A 19456-nucleotide genomic window follows, 5' to 3' on the forward strand; every position below is an offset into this window, starting at 1 on the left:
AGCCTGATATTTGCTATTAGCTGCTGTGTTGCTGCTACTATTTCATGTATTATGCTACTATCATGTATGATGCACTTTGTTTTATTTATTTTAAACTGTATATCATGTATTATGCATTTCTCTGTATTTAAAGTATTACAGATTTTTTTGTTGTTACTGCATCTTGTAAAGCGCTTTGTGATGATGGTCCACTATGAAAGGCGCTATATGAAATAAAGATTGATCGATTGATTGATTGATATAACAAAACACATGTGGGACCCAAATCTTGGGACTGGTACAGACTAATATTCACAGGTAATGCCAGACTCCGAACTGGAGAAGGATCACAGGGGTGTTTATACATATAAATATACAGAAAGTTTAAATCAGGCTAAAATAATAAAACATTTATTAAAAATGCCAGCAATATCAATCAATCAAAAGATCAAAGGGTGGCGTCACAGAAATGTTTTAATGAACTGTCAGTCAGGAGGGTAGCTGACATTCATAAGCCGTTGGCTGTTTCTTACATAAATCAAAGTACTGCCTTCCCAATGTCACTACATCAATATGGAATGACCATTAATATTGTATTCAAGTGCTATTGACAAAATGTTGACAACAGCTGCTGACTTACAAATCTTACAACATCACAAAATGCAAACCGTATCATATGTTTGTTCTTACCTGTTTACTTCCATATAAGAGAGTATCAGCTAATATCAGACTGTTCTTTTCCTTCAAGTGCATTTCAGTGCAACAGTGTAAGGGTGACATCTGCTGGATGCACTCTGTAGTACTAGCTTTCTTATAATTTTATTACTGCAAGTTTACACTGAGACGCTCATCTATTGTGTGGCTTTAACCTTTGGTGGCCTTAGATCGCACCTGACGCTGGCTAACCCTCACTCAGCTCAATAGGTTGGCATCACATTTCCTATTTATACACTTCTGAGGTAGAAAAGACAGGAACAGCCAAATCCCCCAAACTAAAGAGAGATTTAGTTCCAGTTTAAAACAGATTAAAAAGTTAAGCATATCGAGGTGTTTTGAGAATATCACCCCCAACAGTTATTTCTAATTGTAATTTTTCATTACTTCATTGCCATTGTAATGAACTTCATTTTCACTTTGACTCGCAATAATCTTCTCCCCCCCCCCCCCCCCCGCCACAGTGCTGTAGGTTTCCTATCCACTTCCTTTGTTACAGGTATTAGGACACGAGTGAAAGACTGATGGGATCCTATTAGATGTAACACAGGAAAGGCATTTATAGTAGCAGGAAAAATGAGCTTCACCTGAATCAATGTGAAAAAAGGGAAAACAAAAAGAAAACACTGACACCACAGTAATGCATGAAGCTTTTATTGCAATAGAAAGCTGACAATATAATTATAAAGAGTTGCATACCAGGTTCTTCATAATTACAGCAAGAGGAATAGGAACTCATATCATAGCTGTTCTCAGTACTTTGGGTGGGATGTTTACATTGAATCCAGTATTATTCAAGCCATTTGCTGTTTTATTGTGCAGGAAAACGATATCCAGTGTGGCTTTAAAGGGTACATAAGGACCTTTTTATTATATTGTATTACATGTTCCCTATATTGTTGCTACAACTGTTTATGCAAGGTGTTTGTATTGTTGTAATTATATATATTTTTTTACATTTTGACTTTTTTAAACTTTTAAATTGCATTCCATGCCTCAAGATGGCTTCCCATGTACCCGCATGGACCTCTCAGAAATACATTTCCCATCACCCTCCTGCTCACATATGTAACTGAGATGAATTTACCAGGGAGCAGGAGGATGATGGGAAATGTAGTTCTGAGAGGTCCAGGCGGGTTAAATCTTGGCCAGCACTACAATCCCACAATTTATGCAGAGATGACGCATTTCTTAGGAAATAAACAAAGTAAATATCAGGATGTGAAATCTAAATGATTTTATATCAAACGGATAAAAGAAGGGTAAAGTAATCACAGTTAAACTGTGGCTTTAGTTAGTTTTATCACCACAGGCTCTGTTTTTAAAATCACACTGTCCAAACTGTGTAGACGAGCAAACGAGGGTACGCTTTGTTTGGTGTCGTGTAAATAACAAGGTTTTATTCTATTTCATTAATACCTCAGAACCTAAAACATGTTAATGGGAATAAATCTGAAAACTCTAGCATCTGCACAGCCCTAGTACTGTAGGTACACTACTCCAGTTCCGTGTTAACAGAGAAGATGTGTGAAATCGCATCACAAATCAGTACACACAAGCACAAAGCCCTTGTTTGCGTGGTTTTGCCCCTTGTTTTTCTGCTGAGATTCACTGATCACAACCATCTACATGCAGTGCAAAGCCTGTGAAGATTGCATTGCCCCACATGCCATTCTTGCCTTGATGCATCTCCAGGTACACAGTGTCTCCTCTTTGCAGTGGAATCAGAGTAGCGCCTGAGGCATTATCTTCATCAGGAGCAATGTAGCGGTCGAACCACTCCAGGTAGGTGTGCCCGTTGTGCACCATCTTGATGTACAGATCCATGTTGTAGACCTGCGTCTGAAAGGTAAAGTAATACAGCCCGGGGAGCCTGCATGTAAAGACGCCTGTGCCTGGGTTGTAGTCCCCTCCCTCATTGTATATGGGTATGTTAAATCTAATGGGCTGGCAGCACTGGTAATTGCGTAACTCGTTGAACCGGTAGGTGAAGGCAGAATGCTGGCAATGTCCTGCAGAAGAGAGATAAGTTCTGTTTTAGAAGATATTAATGTCTTCAGTGTCTTTGAGGTAAAGCAATACGTTACTTGTAAACACTGTCAGTTGTTCTATAACACGCTCAGCTGAACCTCGTATTTAAATAACAGCTCCCTCTTATAAGCTTGCAGTGATAGCTGGTTTTGTGTTCTTGCTCTCTATACTTGCTCAGCATGATTATAAAAGGGATTCTCCCGGTTTTAACTGAGGTGAATCAGTTAAATTTCATTTCACAGATTAACGAAATATAAAAACAAATATCTGGAACTATCAGAAACGCATTGACGCTGACTTGAATTTCACATTTTTTCTTTTTACCTGAAAGAACCTGTAGCACCATCTCTCCCAATATTTTTAATTTACAGTTCATTAATGACAAGCAAATAATATCACAGTGTCACAAAGACGGCCAGAGTGGGTGGCGTCAGACCAGACAGGAATTCAAAACAAAGACAGTGGTTGATGATGAGCTGAGTGCAATGGCTGCACTCAGCGTTTATTAACAAATAAAAGGGTTGAAAACAGCACAAAACACGGGACACGGCACTTCACGCCAAAATAAACAGGTAGACAAAACGGACAGACACTAACAAACAGGGACGAACAAACACGGTGAGTGAAAACACTATTTACTTTATATTTACGTTCTTCCGTTCTTATTTTAACTCTCCTTCTCCACACTCGTTCTCCACTCACCGAACACCAACCCCGACTGAGTGAAACTGTGCATCTATATATACTGTTGTGCTGGGATTCAATTACTAATTAATTACTCACTTGAATCCCAGCACGTGAATTCATTACGTGCAACCCCGTGCCACACATTATACACATTTTATCTGCACGTGAAGTGATGTGCCATCCTCGTGCCTAAATATAATTATACACTTTAAACACACGTGAAACACAGACCCGTTTATATCCCGTGTACCAATCTATACACCAACATTAACATACGCACGCAACATACAACACAGAACAAGCAAATGCACACAGGGGCGGGGCACTTTGCCACACACAGACATAGATGGTAAGAAAGGAACCTGTTCTTAAAGCTATACAGTTCTGTACCACTAAATGTACATACCGTCCATAAACATACATAATGTACAACACATTTTCCCTTTTCTGTGTGCTGCTTATATGCTTCATGCTTTTTTAAGGAAAAAAAAAACAGTTTTCAATGGATATTCATCTATTACATGGAATGCAGTAACACTTAACTAGGGTTATTTCAGGTCCCCCGTGATATCTATGTACCCAGTAGCTATTTTTTACACTTAAGAGGCAAAAAAACAAAAGGGTTTACCAAGAGTCAAAAAAAATAAAAGGGTTTACCAACCTGCGCTGACTGTTTGGAAACAGAGGAGTGAGGCCAGGAGCAGGGTAATCTTAGGACTGGCCGTGAACACCATCTTGTTGCTGAAACAAAACAAAAAAAGTGAACTAAAGAACAGAGCTATCAGTATGATGTGTAAATAAACATGTATTTACTAAGTAACTACTATGGAAATACACAGTACAGAGACACTTCATGTAAAGTGGTACCATTTCTTGCATTTTGACAGTAAAATAGGGGCTGTGCCCTTTCATGCTGATTTTAATTTTTTTTTTACTTTCAGCTGACTCCTAAGATCATTATTAAAAGTGTTGTATCTACTTGCTCAATCCGCTCTCGGCGGGTCTCCAGACAAAGCCTTTCTAAGTGCTTTGACTGCATCTCTATACTCTTGAACCCTCACTTCTGCTTCTTGCAGCTCAGATGAAGCTTGATAAACTCTAGTAAACACAGAATAGCATATCGCAAGAGATGGGCCAAGCACAACTTCTTAAAAAAGTTTCAAAGATACAATACCAAAGAGATGTGTTTCAGCTTGAGCCTCAGGTTCTTGTGGTCAGTCTCTCTTTGCACTTCTCTCCACTCATGTTCATTCAAACTTTTATACTCTACTGCGAGAGCACATCACATGGTCCAAGACTGCCCCTTTAGTCAAGGAGTGGCACTGTGGGTTCTCTTACATTGAGAGCATTTACTCTTTTCGGGTTAATGCATTCTTTTACGTCTCCAAATAATGTATTACTTTATGTTTGAACCTTTTGTGTGTACAAAAAGACTTTCCAAATCTTGTTTGTTTCCGACTCAAGGGTTTATTTTGTGTTATGGTTCTGCTGTTCATACCTATTCTGAAGAAGGTTCTTTGGTCATATAGACATGACGTTTCCACCCCTGCTCTTGAGAACGTTCTTTCTGGTCAGGCACTAACCATTTTTGTGATAACAATATTTGTTGAGGTTTTAGTGATGTTGCAGAATGTTCACCACAAGTTTAGTTTTTGATCTTTGTTGCCCTGTGTACGTGCAGCAGCAGCTTTCAGGATGGAGAGGCACTTGTTACACTCTGAATGTTCATTATACTATCATTTGGCCAGGTTACAGGTAATTACTCCTACAGTATACACTATATTAGAAATTGGGTAACACTTTACATTGTGTCTCTAATTACTGTGTATTTACATAGTAGTTACTTTGTAAATACATGTGTATTTACACATAATTACAATTTTATTATATATAGTTTTATATACAATGTACTTATGTAAATAACGATACAGTGCAAAAAACACAATTGTATCAGAAAAGGGTTAGCGTTAGGGTTAGGGGGGTTATGGTTAGGTTTAGAGTTAGGGTTGCATTGTATCTATGCATAATAACATTGTAATTATGTGTAAGCACACATGTATTTACTAAGTAACTACTATGTAAATACACAGTAATTAGTCTTTTGTTGTTGTACCGGAATTGTAAACCAAGATTAAGCAGCCAGAATCATGCTTACAGCATTGGGTAAATAAATATGCAAACATTTGTCATTAAGTGACATTTCAATAATGATCAGGATAAGCATATCAGAGGTTGTGATAGAGAGAGAAAGGATCGATGCTGTAAATCTCCCTCCCGATTAGAAAGGGCACTGTGTAAGGGGGAAGGTAAGCTGCCTCCTAGATCTGCCACCTCGGTGGTAGGTGGAAACCGGAAGGTGACCATATTAGGAGGGGCGCGTAGCTGCAAGTACTCAGGACGATTCCATTGCAGTCAGCTGCGGGGCAGCCTATTGGAGAAACCATGGCGACGCGTTGACTGCAGGGAGGAGTTTGCTGGGTACAAAGGGGAAGCAGCTAGGTCAGTTCCTCCTCTTGCGCTGAGAAACTGAGCCACCAGCCGGAGCTTTGTGTTCGGATTACATGTTGTTTGTTGTGTTTTTCAGAGGAGGAGTAGGAGCGCGGGACTGCAGCCACGGAGCCAGTTCCAGAGCACAGAGCACTACCTTCCCTTCACCAACATCAACACATCCTGTGTGGATTACAAAGCACTCTCATACACAGGACAATCGGGATTTCATTGTGGACACTTTGTTTGTTTTTTGTATTTTTGTTTGGTTTGTCAGCCAGCTGTGTTCCCCCGAATACCATCGCTGGTAAAGGGGAGGTTTATTTTAATAAACACAGTCATTTTGGGAGAAATACTGTTTCGGGACTGTTTATTTATTCAATACACCACTCGCATCCGTCACAGAGGTGAAGCATATGCATATAGATTAGCATATCAGAGGAGATACCAAGCACAACTACTTGCAAAAGTTTAAAAAAGTTAAAAACAATAATGGTTTTTTTTTAAATACTGGAGTCACAAACCCTAGAGAGTAACACTTGATCCAGCTTGGTGAGGCAAGACTAGCGAAAGAACACTTTCCAATGGACTTCTTGACAGATGGAAGTTCAGACTAGCTATGGAGTGTAATGAGTGGGCAACACTGTCACAGGTTAATCAGATAAACTGGCATTCGATTCTGAACACACTTATAAACGATTTGACACCAATGAAAGTTTCTGCCTGAGTTTAAACTAAGCAAATTCAAATTATCATACATAACACAGTGATGTGTCATGGAATTACACTGAACGAGAAATCACTGAACGAAAAATTCTTATTTCATGATGAAAAAAACACATTTCTGTAATAGATTAAGATGAATAAATAAAACATACCATTTAGTAACTAAAGGGGAATTTGCATGACAAGTTGTCATATTAAAATGTCCAAGTTAAGAGACACACTTGTATATCCTATAGGAAACATATTTAACCTCTATATTGGACTGACTCTTGTTAAACTTGCCTGTTTTTGTAGATCTTGCATCTTTAGATGACTGTTCTATTATTCTAGCTTGGCTGTTGTTGTACATGTGTTGGTTAGATAAGAACTTTACCACAATGCAGATGGACGTGTGTAAAACTGAGCAGAGCTCAAACCTCAAGAGAGTCAAAGTACTTGGTGTGTCTGTGGGACTGTTCATATTGATACAGAAGTTTGTTTTTTGTTTTTTAGAAGCCTTCTAATTACTGACTGCAGTTTACTGCAGTGTACCATGGTGAACGAGATCACCAAGCGCAGTAAAGAGCAGAATAATAAGAGACTGTAATAATAAACTACAACATCATTGTACAGAATACCATGGTAAACTTCTATATGGCTTACAGGAATACAGTGGTGAATTCAAACCACTGGAACTGAAAATCTTGGAAAATTGTCAAAATAGGCAAATTAGTGATTGTCTGATTTAATTGATGACTTTAATAGGACACACATGCAATTAATTTTAAATAGTTAGAGAAAAAGAGCACATAGCCACAGATGGTAAAATGCATGAGACATTTTAGAAGTTGTTTAAGATGCCCAATTAAAGCACAAAGTGGTCTAGCATTTTCACACATGAGTGCCTCTTGTTTCTATATTACTGATTACTGGCAGAAAAGTGAAATTCTCACACCCAGAAGTTTTCATGCAGGCAGGATATAAATGACAAATGTTGAGGTGTTCTAATAAATGTGCACACTACTGTACTTTATACCGTTCAAGGATGAGAATTATGAATACAGTAGGAGGGTGATTTACTCAACAATCCTTCACTTAATACACAGACACCAAGATAATGCATGGATATTTAATTGTATACAAACCATACATACTATTAAACTATAGAATCAAATACAAGGTTTTTTATTATTACAGCAACAAGAGCACTAAACCATTCTACCTGTAGCAATTTAATTAATAACTTGGAGATGTTTACATTCCGTCAACCTTTCACACTGAAAGACTGGTGTGGTATAACTGTATGATAAAAAGCATAATACATAAGTAAAGCCTCTTTATTCCACCGAAACTCATCCTGTGCATGCATGGTTTTGCTAATCTAGTACAGCAGAAAACCTGAAAAGATTGCTTTGCCAAACATGCCGTTCTTGTCAGGATACATCTCCAGGTATAGGGTGTCTCCTCTTTTTAGAGGAATTAGAGTAGAGAATGCAACATTATCTTCGCCGTAAATAAAGCTGTCGTTCCACTCCAGGTAGGTGTGCCCATTGTGCACCATCTTGATGTACAGATCCATGTTGTAGACCTGCGTCTGAAAGGTAAAGTAATACAGCCCGGGGAGCCTGCATGTAAGGACGCCTGTGCCTGGGTTGTAGTCCCCTCCCTCATTGCATATGGGGATAACTAATCTAATGGGATGGCAGCACTGGTAATTGTGTAACTGGCTGTACTGGTAAGTGAAGGCAGAACGGGGGACACATCCTGAAAAAAGAAAAAAAATAATACTTTTTGTTTTTCTCCTGCAATGAGTGTTTTAAATGAATGGCGATTACTGTGATATTTATAATTCACAACCCCTGGGTCATTACTAAACTGTGCAATGAAATTCAGATACCCTGCATTTTAAAGGCGTGCTAACCAAGGGTTTCAAATCCATTTCCTTACCCCTTACAGCAGAAGCAATATAATTATCTGTCTTCTGTTCAAGATCATTTGTTTGTTTGCTTGTATCTCCCTTTTAAAAGTTTCCCGTAGTAAAAGCACAGCAATTGTAACATTCAGATGGAATACCACGGAACATTCAGATGGAATACCATGGAACATTCAGATGGAATACCAGCTTTAAAAAAGCTAAACGGAATGAAAGCTGTACATTTAAGACTTCAAATGTTTAAAATCACAATAAAGAAACTGTTTACTGGTTTCTAATCTCAATAAAACGCTGAGCATTACCTTGATAGTTGATCTTCTCTGTACGTGGTCAACTACCAGACAGTCATGCCCTCTAACCAGGCTTCGACCACTATCGCTTAAGGCTGTTGTAGGTTTTTTAGTTTTGTTACCAACCATGTCAACAGGATATCTCCTTTTAGAACCTCTACTGCAATGCACTTCATGTATATTTAATTCAAGTCCAGTATCAGCTTTGGAAACAAGTAGTGCAGTCTGCTAAAGACACATCCATGTTTTATAGTTAAGAACGCAATGCCTGTCATTAGATTACACTTTACAACTCCACAATGCAAGATTAGATTGGAGATCGATAAGAGGCAGCAGGTGCAGGTATATGCTTGTTCAGTTTTGTTCTGGTTCAAGCTACACGTTTTGAGCACCGGTTTTGGAGGTGTGTCCTGGAAAAAGAAATATCAATTCAATTGAAAAACAATTCTTATGCCCTATTACCAATTGTGGTAAACTTTTATAAGGGAAGCCACATATTTAGCGTACCGGTTTTGTACATTTGGGTCATCCGCCTTGTACAAGGCAGTAGACAATATAGAAACTGCTTGGTGAAATGTAACCCGTCCTAGAGTTACCGCAGTGTATCAGCTATTCAGATGTATCAGTAACAGTATCAATTTTCTGCACGGTCATTGTATTGAACACAAGAGCCCTTTGTACCTGTCATCATGTGACTGTTTTCAATTGGTTTTAACAAGGTAGTGTTTCTCAGAGGCCCCCACTCTGCTGTGTCCCTGCACTGTTGAAACAATGGCCTATATCGCAAAGACCTTCTACGACCTGCATGCTACGAAGCTGGACGGGGACAGCGTGGATTTCAACATCTTTCGGGGGAGAGTCGTCCTGATTGAGAACGTGGCTTCTCTCTGAGGGACAACCACAAGGGACTACACCCAGCTAAATGAGCTGCAGAGCAAGTACCCTCATCGGCTCACTGTGCTGGGGTTCCCCTGTAACCAGTTTGGATACCAGGTGAGTGCTTCATGGAAACACAGAGCGAAGTGTGATACAGCATAGTGAAAGCATGGTGAAGTATAAGTAAGCACTGGAAAGCCCAGAGAGGAATGGTAAGGCACATTAAAAAACATACCGCAGTAAACTATAGTAAAAGCATAGTGTAACTACGGAAAATTGTGATTGTGAACTTTTGTAAGGTAGAAATGAATTCCCGAGTAATTTAAAGAATCTGTTTTGTAAAGTCTGTTTTGAAGAGTAAAATAGATGACGTTGCTGGACTGTTACTGATACTGAAAATAACAAGGGCTCCTCATTGAAAAGCAATTTCTACAACCACACAGAAGTGCTACAAAACAGTAGTGCAATTTGACAGGAGTACATGAGAAGTATTTGTCAGAACACAAACAACAAAGATGTTTGTCTAATTTGGGGGTTGAAATACTAACACCTAATTTATTTACCTAATGACCTCTAGGTCTTAAATACAACTTATTCAATGTTCATTAAACTATTCATTGCTGTTTATTATTCTGTACATACAGTTTATATATGTTATGGTCATCAATTTTTTTTTTTCTCATACTGGTAGGTCTATTTTTTAAATTTCCAGCCAGGGATGTATGTTATTGACATCTTTAATTTAGTTTACAGATTATTTTGCATATCCAATGTTTCATTTTCCTTCCGTTTAACTTTTTAAAATTAGAAATCCTATCTGAATGTTCCGCTGCCATCTACCATGCGGGTGTGCTCTTGAATGAAGCTTCCTTATTGGTGGATAAAAGTTCTGAGGGTTTTAATTATAATAGATACAATATTGTTCAGAATTTTAGTCAACACATTTTTACGCCACACTTTTTCTGAATTTGTTAAATTTGAAATTTGCCCCTATGGAAATATATTTTAAATATTTCTGCATATGAATATCAGATTACTCTTAATTTTTTATAAAAAATCATCAACTATTAAAGAAATGTAGGGAATATTTGTCCATATAAATCTTTCTACAGGGAGTCAGACATCACAAGCACAATTGTTAATATTAGTAGTCTCTATTTCTTTCAGGTTTGAAATGTCTTTAAGCAAAGAGGAATGAAGTCAGATCATTTTGATGTGTGCTGCAGATTAGTCAACGGGTTGCATTTTTTATTGTGTAGGAATGTAATCAATTAAAGTCTATTAATACTGTCAGATTACAAAAACAATAATGTAAAAACATTTCTTTGCTTGCCAGGAAAACTGTCAGAATGAAGAAATCCTGAATTCACTGCAGTATGTGCGCCCGGGAGGGGGTTTCCATCCCAATTTCACCATGTTTCAGAAATGCGTGGTAAACGGAAAGGATACTCACCCGGTCTTTGCTTACCTGAAAGACAAGCTGCCTTACCCAGACGACGACCCCACCTCCTACATCCAAGACCCCAGGTTCATTATCTGGAGCCCCGTGAACAGATCCGACATCGCCTGGAATTTCGAGAAGTTTCTGATTGGTCCTGAGGGAGAGCCGTTCAAACGCTACAGTAAAAAGTTTAAAACCATTGACATAGAGCCGGACATCCAGAGACTCCTAAAACTAACCAAATAGAAAGAACTTGAAGATTCCTCGACTCCGTCATTGTCCTTATTTCTCTAATATATAATACAGTGCCTGATGTTTTGAAGTTGACTAACAGATTCTCCATACTTTTGAGCGTTACTGAATGACAGTATTCTTCTAAAATGTACAGGAATAATGCTTGAAGAACTGTAAGGGTTCAGAGGTTATGGATTTTGCAGTTGGCAACTATTTTGTAATGTCATGATATCTAAATAAACAGAAGATTAATCCAACTTACTGTTTTTTTAATGCATTCAAGAATAAATATTATTAATTACACCTTGTTTCTATCTGCACTATGTTACCAGTCTGTAAGACTCTCATCTCATTCCAACATCAGACTGGTGCTACCTGTCACTGCAACCAGATGTTACACACAGATCAAAGACCTCCAACATTTGTCAAATTATTATTATTATTATTATTGGCATTCATAAATATCACCTCTCTCCAAAGTTTACCAATATGATAGTCCTTCAGTAAGTGATGTGTGAAAGTGAGGGGAAAGCTGTAAGTTTGAAACCTTGAGTGATTATTAAGTTAGGTGTATGACCTGTAACATGGGGGAGCACTAACATGCTGTCACTTATACAAGTTTACCACATAAATTTGCTTGCAATTTTTTAGTTTTTAGTAAGGTTTGGAGGGCAATAAATCACACGATTGTGATAGAAGTGGAAGCAAGACAGGTAAATAACATTTCAAAACAATATTATTTTGTCCTGTATCCATATGTATCTCAACCCAAGTCCACAAACTGGTCTAACTTCTTGATTACCTTCTGTTGGTCTAGCTGCTCTGTCAGAAGGGCTATCGGATCCTGGGGTTTGCTTTCTGCTCTACAGCTAGTGCATTACGGAGGATATTTGAAAACACCTGTTTTTAATTAACTCCTACTTTAAGAGAAGAAAGACACCTGCTTATTTTACAACACTAAAACCTAACAACTATGCAATATAATACAAGTTCTCTCAAGTTGATTATTTCTCAGTTTATCTCCCTTCACAAGAAAGTAGTAATTGTTTCTGATACATGCTTTAGTGACATGCTCTCCTTATTACACTGTGCTGTTACAGCCTGTTGCTAATTGTGACAGGGTGCTTGTGTCACGTGTGTGCGATACAGAGAGACACAATGGAGGTTGAGTTGAAACGCTGGCACAGGCGCGCAGGATTTATTCACAAGCAGCAAGTCATGTGACGTTACCAGCCATGGTAACGCACAGAGGACACATACAGCAAGCTGTACAAAAATACTAAATAAAACACAGTACAAAAACTACAAATAAAAGGTGCCACAGAGGGCGAGCGCTAGCCTTATAAATGAGGCGTCCCGCTCCAGGAACCTGCTACACTACGTAACCCTCGTTGTACATTACTTCCTGGGACCACTATCCCCTAAACTAACCTACTTATGAGCTGGTATTCCTACGACGACTCTTGCTGCTTCATACGGCCTTGGCTGGGCATTGCCTTCACAAGCACCACTTGCAGTTTGGGTTGCGTAGCTGTCGTTCCTGCAGAGCGGACCCTCTCCTCCCAAACATACACAGCTCTCCTCTGGAGCATGGCAATGCAGTCGCCCCGAGCCATCTCCCACGGAGGTTTTTAAACTGACAGACACTCGGTCAAGACCCGCCCACCTGCTGATCATTTGCTGCCCTTCCCCTCAACCAAGCCTAGCAGGCAGCAAGTCTCAATCGAGCGCTCATCTGTAAACAATAATTCAATCAATCAAACAAATCAACTCCAAAACGACACACAATAAACCCATTTCCACACACAAATTATACCAACACTAATTTCCCATTGTGCAGGGCAATCGCCCTGCCACACTAATACATTTACAGATGCATTATCGTACTCTAAAAACCTGGGTTCAAACAATGAGGAGGCAAAGGTGTGGCTAAGCGCTTTGGTGAGTGCATTTTTATTTTATACAGAAAAAAACTTTACAAAATATAAAAAAACACCCATAATCAAGTTAAACCAAACTATAAAAAATATCTTAACCCTCCCCTGCCCCCCAAAAACTGTCACCATTACAAATTTGATATTTACTATATTTAAAAATAAATTAGGTAGAGATTCTCAAAGCTTTCTTACTGGAAGAAAAAAAAAAACACCAATTACAAAATCTAAAACAAGTGAGAAAAAAAAAAAAACTTCTCATAAGATCCAAAATAAAATGGCAGGGTTGTAGTATATTTCTGATTTGGTAAATTTATTATTTTCTGAAACAATGGTGCTAAACAATTTTACCTAAAGAACTTTGAGAATCGTTACGGTTTTAATGGATCCTGTCAAATTGTTGTAAAACTAGTGAACAGTTTAGTGTATTATAAATGTCCCCCTCCACCCATTTGACATAGAAGCTACATTGTATTGTCACGCGGAGGTCCTTCTAGGGGCTGTATAAAAGTGTGATGGACTTACAGCTTTCCTTTCTGTTTCAATTCTTTCACTTGCCTGACAAGAGCTTCATTAATATCTTCAGAGTAGGGCTTATTCCAACACTTCTGTTGTCAGATTCCTAATTGATGTATGAACTCTTATCCTTTAAGTCCTGTCCAATTTCTTTTGCCTGCAAATGATTGGAAGTTGCCTCCAAGCAACTGTCCTCAGGTATCTCTTCGGGTCTTTTCATGATAGCTCCATTGGAGGGAAGCTGAACTGGATCCCAGCCTTCATCTTCCTCTGCTTTTACAATCCCTACAGGTGATTCCATTGTCAGAGATGTTACTAAATTATGCCTCAAGTGGTTTCTGGTGTCACATGAGTGGCTTGTATCTTCAAGGCTATTATTAACACCTATGAGTGAAGTTTCAGGGGTAGCAGACCTGCTTGTGTCATCGATGCATGGGTTAGCAGTGGCTGCAGACTCTTTCATGAAGCATCTGTATAAAGGAAAATCATTAGTCCATCTTTCAGTGAATGTAAGATAGGAAGAGCTTTTTCTAGCACCCCTGATCTCTAACTTAATTGGGTTTTGTTTTTTATGACTGCTCTGTTTTCAGCACGTGGCGAGACTGCAGGTTCAATTCCTTGTGGAACATGGAGAGATTCTATATTACTTGTGGAAAAACATTCCACTTTAATTGATTTGGAACCATGAGTTAGTGAATAATCACATAGCACGGGTAATAAGCATCCTTTTGTATCTTCCGAATTTGTAAAAATGCCCTCGATTCCTTCCATGTTCCCAATATAGATACTGGTTTGGGCTAAATCATCTCTAAAAATTTTGTTTTCAGTAAATGGACAAGGAGTGGATGTCACAATATCAGGAGATCTGATATTGCTATGAGAAAAACTCTCCGCGTAGATTGATTTACTATCTGGAGTCAGTGAGTAGTTGCAAAGAATTGGTATGGCCAAAGAATCCCTCTCTGTTGGGTCTTTGAATACTTCCATAACATCATTCATTCCTTTATGCTTTCCATTATTCACATCAGTTGCAACAGATGTGACTGTATCTCTGGACAATGTGTTTTCATTAAATGAAGTAACTGCAGCCTCATTTCCATCACAAAAGACAGAGTTTAATATCCCTGGATTATAGGATGCTGTATTCATTTCAGAAGATTGACTAATATTGTTAGGGGTCCCATTTGAAGCTGATCCCACACTGTGCCACTCACGCTCTGACCCGCCCCTGAGAAGGGAACTTTTGTCACTTGTATTGTACAAGCCATTTTCCATTCCAAAGCTTTCTTGTCTTTGGTCTGGGACTTTGATTGAAGACATACCTGTGTCTCTTTCATTCCAGGTGGTTTTAGTGGCTTCTTTCTCAGGTAATGCAACACCTTGTAAACATTCTCCTTCTGAATCTTCCGTGAGATGAGAATTTTCTTCACTGGCATTGTATGAGTCATCATCCATTTCAGAGATTCTTTTGCTTAGGCCAAGAACTTCAGCGGAAGACATACCTGTGTCTCTTTCATCCCAGGTGTTTTTACGGGATTTCTTCTGAGGCTTTGAACGTTTCATGTCTGCTTCATGTATGCCATTATGTCGAATCACCTGGGATTCTGTTTCTGTCATCTCTTGGGGTTTTTCAACTTTGAGACAAGTGCCATTCTGAGCTTCCTGTAATCCTTTTGAGATATCCAGTACATGTTGCAGAGACTCCTTTTGTTTTCCCATTACACTGTCTTGTGGATCTTCTTGACTGTCATCCAAAATCAGTTGAAAGCCGCCGAGAAGAACTGTTCGAGTGGCTGGAGAGTTAGCAGCTGAGATGAAGATTTCATTTTCATCCCAGTCACTCTCACTGGGAACGTGGAACCCACTTAATCTGTCTAAAAATGTTTGTGGTGTAGAACCTATTGCATTTGGTTCAAATACGAAAGCTGAAGAATCAGTTCGTGAATAATCACATAGTGTGGGTGATAAGCATCCCTTCTCTTTTGTATCTTCCCAATTTGTAAAAATGCCCTTGATTCCTTCCATGTTTCCAATATAGACACTGGTTCGGGCCAAATGATCTCTAAACATTTTGTTTTTAGTAAATGGACCAGGAGTGGATGTCACAATATCAGGAGATCCGATCTTGCTATGAGAAAAACTCTCCGCGTAGATTGATTTACTATCTGGAGTCAGTGAGTAGTTGCAGAGAATTGGTATGGCCAAAGAATCCCTCTCTGTTGGGTCTTCGAATACTTCCATAACATAATTCATTCCTTTGTGCTTTCCATTATTCACATCAGTTGCAACAGATGTGACTGTATCTCTGGACAATGTGTTTTCATTAAATGAAGTAACTGCAGCCTCATTTCCATCACAAAAGACAGAGTTTAATATCCCTGGATTATAGGATGCTGTATTCATTTCTAAAGATTGACTGATATTGTTAGGGGTCCCATTTGAAGCTGATCCCACACTGTGCCACTCACGCTCTGACCCGCCCCTGAGAAGGGAACTTTTGTCACTTGCATTGTACGAGCCATTTTCCATTCCAAAGCTTTCTTGTCTTTGGTCTGGGACTTTGATTGAAGACATACCTGTGTCTCTTTCACTCCAGGTGGGTTTAGTGGCTTCTTTCTCGGGTAATGCAACACCTTGTAAACATTCTCCATCTGCTTCTTCCGTGAGATGAGAATTTTCTTCACTGGCATTGTATGAGTCATCTTCCATTTCAGAGCTTCCTTGGCTTAGGTCAAGAACATCAGGGGAAGACATACCTGTGTCTCTTTCATTCCAGGTGGGTTTAGTGGCTTCTTTCTCAGGTAATGCATTTGAATTATTTTGTAATGCAACACCTTCTAAACATTCTCCTTCTGCTTCTTCCATGAGATGAGAATTTTCATCACTGGCATTGTATGAGTCATCATCCATTTCAGAGTTTCTTTTGCTTAGGCCAAGAACTTCAGGGAAAGACATACCTGTGCCTCTTTCATCCCAGGTGTTTTTAGAGGATTTCTTCTGAGGCTTTGAAAGTTTCATGTCTGCTTCATGTATACCGTGGTGTCGAACCTCCTGGGATTCTGCTTCTATCATTCCTTGGGCTTTTTCAACTTTGAGACGAATGTCATTCTGAGCTGCTTCAGTTTCATTTTCATCTTCCTGTGCCTCTGAGAACAGGAGGTTGTGGTCTGAAATCCCCCAAATCTTCAGTGAGTGCAGGTAGGCTATATGGGTGTCCAGTTCTTTATCCGTCTGTCTTTGAGCTGCATGCATTTTCTGCAATTGAATCTGTGTTGAAGAAGACTGTGTGTCCTCTAATATAAATAGCTCTTTCAATTCTTGATTGTTGAAATACCGAACTGGGTTTTTCTCATCCCCAGTTGCCTGTCTGATCAGTGAATTCTTAAAGACTTGCCTTCGGTATATTTTCTCTTCCACTGTCCCACATGTAATGAGCCTGTAGATCACCACAGCCTTCTTCTGCCCAATCCTGTACACTCTATCCACAGCTTGGTCATCTGTAGCTGGATTCCAGCATGGGTCAAAGATGACAACCCTATTAGCAGCCGTCAGGTTGAGCCCGAGGCCACCCACTTGAGTAGTAAGCAGAAAGACTGAGTAGTCTCTATTTTTTTTAAACTTTGTGATTCGTCTCTCACGCTGTGCTAAATGACTGACAGTCCCATCCACACGCATCACCTTAAACCCTCGATCATCCAAAATGTTCTCAATGATGTCCAACATTTTTCTAGACTGAGAGAACACAAGTGTGCGATTGCCCTCTTCCCGAAGCTTTTCCAGTAAGGAGATGAGGAACGGCAACTTGCCAGATTGCTGAATTAGAGTTTCACTTGACTGCTGGCTCACATCAGCACCCCACATATCCTCATCACCATACCAGCAGTCAATTCCACTTTTGTCCAGGTGGAATAACTCCCTGTAAGCTTGGGCAGACAGCAGTCTGGGGTGATCACAAATCTTCTTCAAGGTATTCAGGTCACTCAAGGGAGAGCGGGATTTTTCAAGACATTCTTTGACTTTATCCGAATAAATTACTTTTTCATACAGAATTTCTTGTAATGGGCTAAGGTGAAGCCATATAACAAAATCGTTCTTTCTGGTAAACAGTGGCATCTCAACAGCAACCTTGGGGTCATGGTTCTCCTTATTCTCTGGATGACGTTCATTCCTGTGGTCTGAATCGTGCCTGTTTTTCTGAACTTCTTCCTTTGTCCTCCTCAAGTAGTATGGTGTTATCATTTCCGTTAGACTTTCAGACATCTTGAGCCCCAGAGATTTCATATGTGGGCTGGCATTTTTCTCTCTTGCTTTCGATATTGGGTCTTCATATAATTTTTTAAAAGTCCTATATGTTCCTAGGAGGGTTTCCTGGCAGGCTACATTGAACAGTGCCCACATCTCCTTGAGGTTGTTCTGGACAGGTGTTCCAGTGAGAAGGATTCGGGTGTGTGCTGGAATTAAACATGCAGCTTTAAAACTTTTGGTAGATGGTGTTTTAATCTTGTGGGCCTCGTCAAATATTACCATATCCCAGGTGAACGCTGTCTCATCATGTTTTGAAAATTTCTGCCAGTTTTGAGCTAGCGTTCCATATGAAGTGATGAGCACATCTCCGATTGTTTGGACATCCTTCAAGTTCTTATCTGGATTTCTCTCACTATGATGAAACACTTTGAAACGGATGCTCGGTGTCCACGTTTTAAACTCCGTAATCCAGTTCCCTAATAAGCTGCAGGGCATTACCAGTAGCACAGATTTGATCAGGTCCATTTCTAGCATCCCGGAAAGAAATGTTACAATCTGGACTGTTTTTCCCAAGCCCATGTCGTCTGCCAAGATCCCTCCCTTTTTCTCAGATTGATGTAGACTGTAAAGGAAAGCTAAGCCTTGTTTCTGGTATTCATACAAGTGGTTGTACATCCCTTTGGAAAGCAATAGGCCACTGTCAAGGACATGAATTGTCTCAAAGGTCTCAGATTTCTGTGTTTCCTTCTCATCTTCATCCTCCAGTTGTAGATCTGCAAGGCTTTCCTCTAGGTCCTTAGTTCCTTTGCTATGCAGACCACACCTTAGAGAAAGCAATAAAATGTTTAATTAAGTTCCACTGACTTTCAATTGACCTATTTTCTGCAAAATGAACATATTAAATCATTAATAACCCCTATTTTCACAATTTAACAAACATAAGTCATGATATTTAACCAGAAAACTGGTACAAATACCTAAAAATGTATTTATAAACTAAAACTAATGACTGGTTTCACAGTCCCGGTTTAGCACTGATCCTGGATTACAGTACCTAGTGTTAATTGGGGTCTGTGGAACTAGCTGTAAAAGTTATGTTCTCCTTATGGTAATTTATAATCCAGGGCTCGTAATGGAACGTGAGACAAGCAATGTGATTGGTCGAGCAAGGTTCCAGCTGTCTGTATATTGGATGGATATGGAGCTTTGTCACATATTCTAAATCACTGTGCTGCCTCACAGAATTTAAAGTATTGGTAGCCATCTTGCTTACAGTCACTTACAGATGTACAGCTGTAACTATGAAACTGAGTGACCAATTACCTACATAAAACCCCAAGTAGTAAGTAGACATGCCGATTTGGATGAAGAACAATTAAATGAA

General features: G+C 39.3%; 3 protein-coding genes across 3 annotated transcripts; 1 reads left to right on the forward strand and 2 right to left on the reverse strand.

The window, feature by feature from the left end:
- Window positions 1-1348: 1348 nt before the first annotated feature.
- On the reverse strand, window positions 1349-4204 carry LOC131697559 (complement C1q tumor necrosis factor-related protein 7-like). Its single transcript, XM_058987351.1, has 2 exons — window positions 4073-4204; window positions 1349-2705 (listed from the first exon to the last, which is right to left on the reverse strand). The coding sequence occupies exons 1-2, from the start codon at window positions 4143-4145 to the stop codon at window positions 2302-2304; spliced, it is 477 nt and encodes a 158-aa protein (XP_058843334.1). The 5' UTR covers window positions 4146-4204; the 3' UTR covers window positions 1349-2301.
- A 5193-nt stretch (window positions 4205-9397) lies between these two features.
- On the forward strand, window positions 9398-11898 carry LOC117421909 (glutathione peroxidase 2-like). Its single transcript, XM_034036397.3, has 2 exons — window positions 9398-9819; window positions 11039-11898. The coding sequence occupies exons 1-2, from the start codon at window positions 9598-9600 to the stop codon at window positions 11387-11389; spliced, it is 573 nt and encodes a 190-aa protein (XP_033892288.3). The 5' UTR covers window positions 9398-9597; the 3' UTR covers window positions 11390-11898.
- Window positions 11899-13400: 1502 nt separating this feature from the next.
- Window positions 13401-18876, reverse strand: LOC117973981 (DNA excision repair protein ERCC-6-like). The gene has a single exon (XM_058987355.1). It carries the CDS (start codon window positions 18745-18747, stop codon window positions 14374-14376), a length of 4374 nt encoding a protein of 1457 aa, XP_058843338.1. The 5' UTR covers window positions 18748-18876; the 3' UTR covers window positions 13401-14373.
- Between the last annotated feature and the right edge of the window lie 580 nt (window positions 18877-19456).

This window comes from Acipenser ruthenus, chromosome 15 (genome assembly GCF_902713425.1).
Source record: "Acipenser ruthenus chromosome 15, fAciRut3.2 maternal haplotype, whole genome shotgun sequence".
Classification (NCBI taxonomy): Eukaryota; Metazoa; Chordata; class Actinopteri; order Acipenseriformes; family Acipenseridae; genus Acipenser; species Acipenser ruthenus.

Coding starts and splice junctions, on each gene's coding strand:
- LOC131697559 (XM_058987351.1), bottom strand. CDS start 4,145: ATGGTGTTCACGGCCAGTCCTAAGATTACCCTGCTCCTGGCCTCACTC. Junction 2,706..4,072: donor TTTCCAAACAGTCAGCGCAG/GTTGGTAAACCC, acceptor TCTCTTCTGCAG/GACATTGCCAGCATTCTGCC.
- LOC117973981 (XM_058987355.1), bottom strand. CDS start 18,747: ATGTACAACCACTTGTATGAATACCAGAAACAAGGCTTAGCTTTCCTT.